This window comes from Nicotiana tomentosiformis, chromosome 5 (assembly GCF_000390325.3).
Source record: "Nicotiana tomentosiformis chromosome 5, ASM39032v3, whole genome shotgun sequence".
NCBI lineage: Eukaryota > Viridiplantae > Streptophyta > Magnoliopsida > Solanales > Solanaceae > Nicotiana > Nicotiana tomentosiformis.
Window position 1 is genome coordinate 77358252 of NC_090816.1, and position 11882 is coordinate 77370133.

The 11882-nt window shown below is 40.4% G+C and overlaps 1 protein-coding gene across 1 annotated transcript; it reads left to right on the forward strand.

Moving 5' to 3' along the window:
- The first annotated feature begins 10537 nt into the window (after nucleotides 1–10537).
- LOC138892609 (uncharacterized) lies at nucleotides 10538–11011 on the forward strand. The gene has a single exon (XM_070176345.1). It carries the CDS (start codon nucleotides 10538–10540, stop codon nucleotides 11009–11011), a length of 474 nt encoding a protein of 157 aa, XP_070032446.1.
- Nucleotides 11012–11882: the final 871 nt, after the last annotated feature.

Below are 11882 nucleotides of genomic sequence, written 5' to 3' on the forward strand. Positions count from 1 at the left end.
TAGAGATTCACAATTTCTTGGGCTTAGCTGGGTATTACAGGAATTTTGTGGTGGGGTACTTTACTCTTGCCTCTCCGTTAACTAAATTGACGTAGAAGGAAGTTAAGTTCCAATGGTCAGATGCTTGTGAAAAGAGCTTCCAAGAGTTGAAATCAAGATTGACTACTGCACCGGTGTTGACCTTACCAGAAGGTACAGATGGGTTTGTGGTATATTGTGATGCCTAGAGAATCGGACTAGGGTGTGTATTGATGCAACACGGAAAGGTGATCGCTTATGCTTCTAGGCAACTCAAAAATCATGAGAAAAACTATCCAACACATGACTTAGAGCTTGCGGTGATGGTTTTTGCATTCAAGATTTGGCATCATTATTTGTATGGGGTCCATGTGGATATATTCACGGACCATAAGAACCTTCAATACATTTTCAAGCAGAAGGAATTGAATTTGACGCAAAGAAGATGGCTTGATTTTCTCAAGGACTATGACATCGATTTCCTATATCATTCGGGGAAGGCTAATGTTGTGGCGGATGCTCTTAGCCAAAAATACATGGGTAGTTTGGCTCACTTGGGGGCACATCAAAGTCCGTTGGCCAAGGAAGTTCACCGGTTGGGTAGATTGGGAGTTCGTCTTGAGGACTCTAGTGAAGGAGGGGTAATTGTGCAGAATAGGGCTGAATCATCACTTGTTGTTGAAGTCAAGGAGAAGCAATACGACGACCCATTGTTGGTACAGTTGAAGGAGGGGATTCATAAATATAAGTCCATGGCTTTTTCACTTAGAATGGATGACGGTACACTAAGGTACCAAGGGAGATTATGTGTTCCAAATGTAGATGGTCTCCTGGAAAGAATCATGACTGAGGCTCACAATTCTAGGTATTTTGTGCACCCAGGATCTACAAAGATGTATCATGATCTTAAGAAAGTCTACTGGTGGAATGATATGAAGAGAAATATAGCGGACTTTGTGCAAGATGTCCAAATTATCAGTAAGAGAAGGCCGAACATCAAAGGCTTGGTAGGTTGGCACAAAACATAGAAATTCCAATGTGAAAGTGGGAGATGATAAATATGGACTTTTTGGTAGGACTACCTCGCACTCCTTGGAAGTTCGACTCGATTTGGGTGATTGTGGATCGACTCAAAAAATCATCACACTTCTTACATGTTAAGGCTACCGACCTAGCAGTACAGTATGCTTAGTTGTATATCAAGTAAATAGTCAGGTTGCATGGCACTCCGATTTGTATTATCACTGATCGGGGGGCCAGTTCATGGTTAATTTTGGAAGCAATTTCATCAAGGTTTGGGTACTCAGGTGAATCTTAGTACAGTCTTCCATCCACAGACTGACGGGCAGGCAGAGTGGACTATCCAGACGCTCGAGGATATGTTGCGCGCTTGTGTTCTTTACATCAAGGGTAGCTAGGATGATCATTTTTCGCTCATAGAATTTGCCTAGAATTGCAGTTATCACGCTAGCATTCAGATGGCACCATTTGAGGCTATATATGGTAGGAGATGTAGATCTCCCATTGAATGGTTCAAGATTGGGGAATCAGAATTGATAGGGCTAGACTTCATGCATCGGGCTATGGAAAAGGTTAACGTCATTAAGTAATGGTTAAAAACTTCCTAGAGTCGTCAGAAGCCCTATTCGGATGTATGTCGTAGGGATTTGAAGTTCAAAGAGGATGATTGGGTATTTTTGAAGGTTTCCCCGTGAAGAGTATAATGCATATTGGCAAGAAAGGGAAATTGAGTTCGAGGTATGTCGGACCGTACAGAATCATCCAGAGGATTGGTCAGGTATCTTACGGGCTTGAGCTACCACCAGAGATGTCATTGGTGCACCCTGTATTTCATGTATCTATATTAAAGAAGGTAATTGGAGAGTTGTCGCTCATTGTTCCATTTGAGACTATCGAGGTTAGTGAGGAATTGACTTATGAAGAGATTCCAGTTGCCATACTTGATAGGCAAGTCCGAAAGTTGAGAAACCAAGAGATTGCTTCCATGAAAGTGCTACGGCGAAACCAACAGGTTAAAAAGGCCACCTGGGAGGCCGAGGGAGAGATGAATAAGTTCCCTCATTTGTTTGAATAGCCATGTAGTTGGGTTCTATGAGAATGTTAAGAGCTTACTTTCTATGAGTTATGTTCCACTTGTACAGTTTATGTTAAGGGTGTTTCTTTGTGGTAATATACTGAGGCCATAGTTGGTGTTGTTTTCATGTTATGTTACGTCGTTGGATTATGCACATGTTATTAGGATTGGTTTCTAGGATTCTCTGACAGGTGGATATGACGAGTTATAGGGGAAACTCTGCAGAAATTTCTTGAAATTTGGGGAGTTAGTCAAATTTGGAACTGTTGATATGTGAATTAAGAGCTGAGTTGCTTTGGATGTCGATGGTGAATTTTGACCCTCATTCGAAGACGAATGATACTAAGCGGGGAAGGATGTAAGGTCCCGTAATATTTTCACCTAGAACACGGGATTTTGTGGTGCCGAGGTAGGCTTATGTGTTTAAGGTTTGTATAAATTCTTCATTTTTGGGTTGCACAGTAAGTCGGGGACTTGAATGAAATTTTTTGCAGAACAGGGTATTTCTGCGGTCCACTATGCGACCGCAGAATCACTTTGCGGACCGCAGATCCACCGCAGAATGCAATAGGTCTCAAGCCAAATTTTGAAGAGAATTTTGCGGTCGGTTATGCGGCCGCATAATCATTTTGCGGGACGCACAATCCGTCGCATATCCAGCAAGAAGAATTCTGGAGGAAGACTTCGCGGTGCGTTATGCGACCACATAACTGTTCTGCAGGTCGCATAACAGCCGCATACTTGACCAGGCCAAGCCCAGTTCTGGGACCATTTTTGTAGTCCCCTTTACGGGCTGCATACTCATTTTGCGGTCTGGTCTGCGATCGCAGACCTAGTTTCTTAGGCTTAAGTTTGGGAAAATTTTAACCGACCCTATTTTGATAAATAGACTTAAGGAACCATTTTTGAAAGGGAATTCTGATATTGTAAGAGAGACGAGAGGAACTCCAACCCCTACCACTTCAATCCCTTTCCTAAGCCATAGAGAATTAACAAGGAAAGCTCACAAGGTCTTCATCTAAGAGGTAAGGTTCCATACCCTAATCTCCAATTTTGAGTTTGGGCATAAGTTGGGTAATGGAGAGTGTAATTCTTGGGTATGGGAGTTGTTATTTATGCATGCATGTACCAATAAGTATGGTGGGAAGGTCATTAAACTAATATGGGTGAACTCTTGGCATTGAATTGGTTGTGGGGTGAAGGAAATCTTGTAGAAGAACCTTGTAGTTAAGTTGCACCCATAGTGTTTAATGAAATGCTTAAATGAGCTGAACCCATAAACCTCTTCCTAATTACGGTTCGATTTTGTCATCTCTCTAATACATTGAAGTTGCTAGTATTTTCGGAACACTATAGTAATTTAAGGAAAGCTCAAGCGAGGTATGTTTGCTAAACTTCTCTCCTAGAATCGAATCCCTCGGTGTTCTCGTTAGTTTCAAGTATGAAGGGCCAAGCTCTTATTTCTCATGTTCTGAGTTATTCCTTATAAATTTGACTATTCCGAATAAGCTTGTGTTGAAAAATATATACTAAAAATGTGTGCCAAATGCTCCTATCATATTATATTATCCTTCGGGAATGTATTCAAATATGACCAATGTGTCGAACTATTATGATTTCAATCATGTTTTAATTGCAAGTTATTATGCCAAATTATGAAAGAAAACTCAGTACGCTTAAGACTTTTGTTGCCCATATATGAACTTAAAGTCATGATTATAAATTCCCTTATTGTTGATAATCCGTAATGATGTTTGAAAGTGAAAGGAGAGAGTATGAAATATGAAATACGGCCGACGTGCCAAGAACGAAATTACACTTGTGGCCACTAGTTCCAATGAATTGAAAAGATGTGTGAAATATTATTAAATGAGCTTTAATTACTTTTTATAATAAATATTTTGGGAGTATCGTTTAGTCACCGAGGAAAGGTAGGCTGAATTAATCTAACCCCTAAACTACATGTGCCGGTGTAGGAGTGATTAAGTGGTAAATCCCTGTATTGATGTGATGAGATTATTCCCCTTAATTGGTATGAGATGATTGCTAGAGGAATGTGATGTCGACCCACACGGCATTGTGGTGAGACGGCTTAGCCGATCAGGCTGAGATCGAATGACATGCCACACATATGGTGGTGTTGTGATTGGATGTCTCTGGGCGAGACGGCTTAGACGATCAGGCCGAGATCGGACTCTGTGCTAAAAACACGGTGGTGTATCGGTACTAAAGATCTCCCTACCTAAAACACTGTTATTTATTAAAACACTGTTGTTTGAGGCTCTCTTTGATTCCATGTTCTTTCTCATTGTACTGTTGCTCGTTCTATTAAGAGGGTGTTTAGTCTTACATACTAGTATTATTCCAGATGTACTAACATCCATTTTTCCAGGGGCACTTCATATTTAATGGATGCCGGTGGTTCCACAGCAGACGGCATCGATAAGTGATAGCGGTACACCCTCTTCCTAGCTGACTTGGTGAGCCCCACTTCATTTCGGGATCTTGTATCTATTGTCCCTTAGGTATAATGTTTTGAGGTATAGCCGGAGCCTTATTGTCGGCACCATCATAGTACTCTTTTTGTATCTGTTAGAGGCTTCGTAGACATAGTGTGGGTTATATATTGGTGTTGGGAAAGTCAAACTAGAAATGTTGTAATTTGTATCACATGTTTCCACCTCTAAACTATGAATGTGTAATGAAATATTTTGGGAAATATTGAATGAAGTTATAATGGTAATAAAATTGGTATTGTTCATGTAATCTTCTCATTGTCTAATTGATGGAATACATCTTCACTTTATACATGGGTAAGGTCGGGTAGGGAGCATTTAGTAGGCTTGCTTGACCGGGGTATCTTGGTTGAGCACTGGTTGTGCTCCCCGAGGTCGGGTCGTGATAGGATTGCACGTTCATTAACTAGTTTCGGAATGCTTGGCATTAGTTGGAGGTGTTAGAGAGGCGTTAAAGCCGGATATTGGATTTCGGAGCGAGGTAAGTCTCATGTCTAACTTGTAAGGAGGAATTATCTCGTTGGTGTTATATTTGTTATGTGATACATATTATGGGAGCTACGCGCGTATGAGGTGACGAGTGTCTGTACGTACGCTAGAATTCATAATTTTGTCTGAGTAGACTTAGACTCACACCATGCTTTAATTGTACTATTTGAGTTATTCTTGCTTATTTAAATGCTTTAATTTTCATTTAGCTTGAGACTAGACTCGTGTGGAGTATCGGACTTGCTATTTTAGATACTTGATGAGCTACTTAATTAGTTATGGAAATTATACTTCCCTTTACGGATTTCTTCCGTGTTGTGCTTATTTGTCCGAAAGCTTTTTTGAATTTTATATCTCACACGTATATTCGTGAGTGGGGATAGTGACCCGTCAAAGTTTCATATTCTAATCGGATCGGGCTGAATGCCTCAGTAGTACTCTTAGGGATCGGGCCATTCGCCTCGGTAGTATCATGAAACACACTCTTATGGGATCGGGTCGTTTGCCTCTGCAGAGTAATATATTCTTATAGGATCGAGCCATTCACCTCGGCAGTCTCATGTATCATATTCTTATAGGATCAGGTCGTTTGCCTCGGCATGATTATATATCACACTCTTATGGGATCGGGTTGTTCACCTCGGCAGCATCGTGCGGAATAATTGATAAAGAGTCAGCATACATATGAGTCTTCCTAACTTGAGATGTGATGTTTTATCTAGTGTTAACCATTACGTATTTCATTTGAGGTAGTATTCGGTTATTGAGGATTTAATATTATTTCTTCTGTTGAGGATTGTGTTTTGTACATATATTTGATCTTACGGTTTTACTTGCTATGATTCATACTTGTCCACTTTATTATACTTGATTTATTGGACCACTAATAAGTGTCGATTTCGACCGCTCGTCACTACTTCTTCGAGGTTAGGCTAGATACTTACTAGGTACATATTGATTTATGTACTCATATTATATTTTTGCACTGATTGTGCAGGTGCTGATACACGTATATTTGGTGGTCATCTTGGCGCATAGGTGCAACTGCTGAGGAGACTTTATGGTGAGTTGCATTCCATGTTATGATCTGTAGTATACGGAGTTCCCATCTTATTCATTTATTTTATCCTGTCTATTGTATATTCCCGATAGATGTTGTAGTTGTATTGTATTTCCTAGTAGATGCCCATGCACTTGTGACACCGGATTTTGAGGGTTTCTAGTGGATGTTCACAGTTGTACCTATATTTATTATTATTACTTCGCTTTATGTATTATTCATATTCGACAATTTGGTAAAGAAGAATGCATGTTTCCAGGAGTTTTATATTTAATTTTATTTATTTAATAAAATTACGTATTTTAAAAGTTAAAATTGATAATTAGCTGGAGGGTCACGCGTTGGCTTACCTAATAGCATCGTTGGGCGCCATCACGGCCTATTGTGAGATTTGGGTCGTGACACGTGGGTTCTAACACTAGAACACTAACTTATATTAGGTTTATAACACCTAAAGAAGCATCTCCCGGGATCTTTAGGAGTCTACGAATTGAGATGGAGCGCAATATTTTTACATCGACAATTTCTTACATACCGATTAGAAAAGCTCGATGTTTGCAACATTTCATGAAAGATTAAAAAAAATAAAGAACCAAGGTTGTTGGAACTCGAAAACTAAATCCTAAGTAATTCTGAAATTGGGTCAACGATTTGAGAAAAACCTTAATGGGGCAGCTATGGTGAGAGAAGAAATTTGGAGAAGAAAGCGAGGTGAGAGAGTGTTAATAAAATAAGAGAAGGGTTTAATAAAATAAGAATACCAGGTCGGGTTAGTTTATTATTAAAATTTAGGGTTTAGATGGATGCGTCAGATTGTGACATGTGTCACAATCTGGTGCTAAATGTTATATTAGTGAGGTTAATATGTGGGTTGAGGATCTCTGTTAAATATATGGTATATGTGACCCAACTTATGCACGGCAAGGGCAAGAATGAGACCACCTTTAAATAACGGGCGAATGTGTACAATTTCGTATAGTTTACTGGCATATTTTGCCCTTTTCAATTCATTAATTATGTAAAATCATTCTTTGCATGAAGGATAATTTATTTCTTGTCTTGTGAATTGGGGAGAATACCTAATTACCCCTTCAAGTTGTTCACTTTTTCAACTATACACTTAAAGTTTACAAAGGATCTATGACCTCCTTATACTTGTTTGAAGTGAAATAATTATCTCCTTATTTGCTGATGTGGCATAATGAGTATTAGTTCAGCTAGAGAAACGCGTGAGCTGTTAAAAACACACACAAACAATGTATGACCTTTGGCTGGAAAACACCAAAATTTGACTAAATAAACACTATATTTTCCGATAAAGAGTTGGCCAAATACCATTGCATTAAAATTGATCTCCTTCTGCTTCTTCTCTTGCTCTCAAATTTTCACAAAGTTAAAAAGAAATCGAGATTCATCTTTAGCATCCTCTTCGACTGGAAATCGCAAAGTCGGCAAGCACATATTTAGACAAATTTCTTTTCTTTAATCTACTTACTCAACAATATCCTTAAAACTAGAAAAAAGTAATGCAACAAAGAAAAGAATTTGTTGACACAAGAAAAAATTAAAAAATACAGATACGGCCACATTTCAAAAATGAAATTTGTAAATACAGATTTTCCTTAGGAAAAGGTAGTAGTGTTCACCCACACTTAGAAGAACACTGCCAAATGATTCTCCGAATTTGTAATTTTTTGTGATATATTTGTTACAATTCCATTGATTTTTCTTGCCAAAGCAAATACATCCATTATCTTCTTTACCTACCTTTGCTCCTGTCGCGCGCTTATGTGGTTTCTGTAATGGGTAAAAAGTGTGTTTCCGGGCAACCACTTTATTCTTTTTTTCTGAACCAACTTTTATACTCTTCTCCTTCCTTTCACAAACACAAGCATCACAAAATTGATGGACCCATCAATACTCTGTGTTTCCTGATGATGCGTTTGTTGTCTTCGGCTCGAGTCAAAAGAGAGAACAAAAGAGTTCAAAATTGTTTCATTCAGGTGTTGGATAAAAAGAAAAGAAAATAACATGGGAAAAAGGTAGCAGTGTATGGGCAAATATTATCTTTGATATGATTAAACCATATCAGCATTAAGAGGGCCTTCATGGTCTGCCACGCGTCACCGGTATGACTTTAACAAAGGCATGTTCAAGGTCGAAGTGCTCCCTTAAGAGATGAAGATCAAGGTCGGTGAGCCATCGAAGATCAAGGTCGAGGTCAAGCATTCATCTTAGACAGAGTAAATAACGGGTAGTTTGAGGATAAGACATACAAGAGAATATTCTAGTGGATATTCTCTGTACCTATATTATTAGGGTTTTTAGGAGTATGTTCCCAATAAATAGAAAGAGACATAATTATATGGGACATAAGATATTCACTTGTAAGGAGATACATTGACTTTCTCTGTATAATCTCGCTTTATTGCAAAAATACAATATATACCTTTTTCTTAAGATTCTCACCGAACCTTTCCACTCGATCCAAGAACAATTTGAACATTCGAAGACTCATCAAATATTCATCATTGTCAGAAAGAATATCTACATACCTCACCCTTTTCGGGTGACTCACATGTTCTTATTTATTTAAGTGTCATTCATTGCTATTTATTGTTACTTAATGCTACCCCCTTATTTTTGGATCATTGAATATCGCTAATGTTGTCAAATTTATTGCTACTTGGATAATATACGAATTATCTTACTAAAAAATCAGTCAATATATCTTTTGGGCATTAATATTGGCTAAGATTGACTCTATTTTATTAAATCCAATTGTCTAAGCCCATATCTAAATTTTGGGTTAAACAGTTTGGCGATGTGCCGTCTGTGGGGACTTCTTATCTAATATCTTAGTTTCCATTTGATCTACAACTCACGTGATTTGATAGCCTAACAAACCACAAAGTTTTCCTCCTTCTCTGCACGTATAGATATTTACATGGCAGGTAACCAAGGAGATAGAACTAAGGTTACAGGTGACATCCCCGGCAACCTCATGAACGCTATCAACGAGAGCTATGAGATGTTGGGCGGTGATATGACATCCACTGTCTCCCCAGGCGCAAGAGGTCGCCTCCCCCCATTTTAGCACAATGAAACGAAATAGAAAAGGCACATCCACGTCCACAGGAAAAGGGACGCCACCTACTATGAAAAAGCTCCTCGAGGTGTGGTTGACTGACATATTAGTAAGCGTGCTCAACAAACAAGCTCCATGTACGACCATAGAAACTGCGAGAGTCCACACGGTACAGCGAGGAGACGAACATGGCGATCAACCAGACCCTTCAACGCCCGGTATAACTCACAATGTTACTGACAGTATAGGTGACGACGTTCTCGTCATTGTTCTTAAGAGAATGGAAGAAATGGATAATGAGAACAAAATACTCAGAGACCAAATTAAAAAACACCAAGAACGAGTCCACAGGATACCGGGCGCCCCTAAACTACTGCCGAAGAGGGACGTCGGTAGGTTCGTAGAGCAGCCGTATAGATAGGAAGCAGCCCCACATGCCATACGGAAGACCTTCAAAATGCCACCATATCTCTGGATATACGATGGAACAACCGACCCCGAAGATCATGTGACTCATTAAGTCACTGTCGTAAAAAGCAACAACCTCACCAAGGATCAGGTGTCCTCCATTTTGCTGAAGAAATTTGGGAAAACCCTAACTGGAGGGGCATTAACATGGTATTCACAGCTACAGGCCCGCTCCATAGAAACTTTCGGAGAAATGGCCAATAAGTTTGTGACGGCGCATGTCGGGGCCAAGAAAGCCGAAACAAGAGTAAACGACATCTTTGCCATCAAGAAATCCCTATGAGAGGGACTAAAGGACTTCCTCACCTGATTCAACAGGGTAAGGATGACCTTACCAAATGTATCTAAACGGATGGCAGTTGCAGCCTTTCACTACGGGTTGAGCAGAGAGGGTTCAAGAGCGACTAGAAAGCTGTTGAACTGGTTGATGAGGTACCCTCCAACCACTTGGGATGAAATCCATAATGTCTATTGTACCGAAGTTCGAGCAGTTGATGACGACCTCAACGGGCCAACTCGACAGCTCATCTCGGTACAAGCCGAACCCAAGAAAGAATAAAGAGATAAAATGAGGAGGGATCACCCAGCCTCAAGGCCAAATAGGGAATGACATCAGCTTACGTCAGGGCCCCCGCCCCTCCTTCCTTCCGCTATGATGATGGCCCATCTAGGTCGAGGACGGGGACTCACAGGAACGAGAGAGGTATGCCCCTTTGTTATCAGCTCACAATTTTTGTGTTTCACGCATAGAAATAGTCCACGCCCTGGAGAAACTCGGAACAAAGGTGAAGTGGCTGCCAAAGATGAGGTCCAATCCAAGTACCAGAATATCCGAATCCCTCTGTGAATTCCACCGGGAACACGGGCACAAAACAGAAGATTGCATCGCCCTAAGGCAAGAGGTAGTGAACATGTTGCAGCAAGGGCAACTCAAAGAGCTACTGAGTAACAAGGGAAGAAACACCTTCACCAATGGTCGAGAATGTCAAGGTCCACTGAAGCCTCCCTCACTGGCCAGCACTATCAATATGATTATTGGCGGAAACGACGATGTTTCTATTAATGACATCAAGGTCACCGCTACTAACAAGCTCAAACGATCGATCACCCACGAACGGTATGACGGACTCGAAGAAAGTATCATCTTCGATGACTCAGATGCCGATTTGACTTTCCCCCACAACGATGCTCTTGTCATTACTTTACGAATTTTAGATATTGATGCTAAATGTATCATGGTAGATGATGGGAGCAGAGTGTGCATTATCCAACCCTGAGTCCTCGCCCAGATGAGACTCGAGGACAAGATAGTACCATGCTGCATCACATTAGATGGTTTTAACAATGCAGTTGAACGGACTTTGAGAGAAATTACAATCCACGTCCTCGCCGGTGGCATAACTCTAGAAACAACATTTCACATCATGGACCAGGCTATCGCAAACAATGCCATAGTAGGACGAACATAGATACATCCCATGAGAGTCGTCCCCTCCAGCCTATAGTAAGTGATTATGTTCCCAACACCTTGGGGAATATTCAGCATACGCGGGAATAGCGTATGTCCCGGGAATGCTACCGCTTCACCATGGATTGCTCAATGACCCAACGAAAGAAAGATAAGGAAAAAGAAGCATAGCAATCAACGGGGTCGAGATCGACACAAGAAGAGACCAGAGATGTCATTATAGACCCTGAAACAATCGAAGCCGCTAACTCAACTATAGAGGACCTTGACCCTATTCAATTAGATCCCAGAGACCCCGGCAAAAAGGCCTACATCGGATGCATGATCCGAGAACCGGGTAAAATTTTTTAATAACTAACGCAGATTTGTTTGCCTTCAGCCATGCAAATATGTTGGGCTTCCCTAAGGAGATCACCACACACAAATTGAACGTCGACCCATTTTATCACCCTACAAGGCAGGTCAGACAAAAATTCAACCCCACCATCAATGATGCCATCCACGAGGAAGTAGAAAATCTATTAGAATATGGCTCCATCAGGTAGTCGAAATACCCCAAGTGGATAGCCAATGTGGTGATGGTCAAAAAGAAAAATGGGAAATGGAGAATATGTGTAGATTTCCTAGACTTGAATAAATCATGCCCAGAAGATTCATTCCCACTGCCACATATCGACCAA

Excerpts from the sequence above, each read along its gene's own strand:
- LOC138892609 (XM_070176345.1), top strand. The coding sequence starts at position 10,538 with ATGAGGTCCAATCCAAGTACCAGAATATCCGAATCCCTCTGTGAATTC.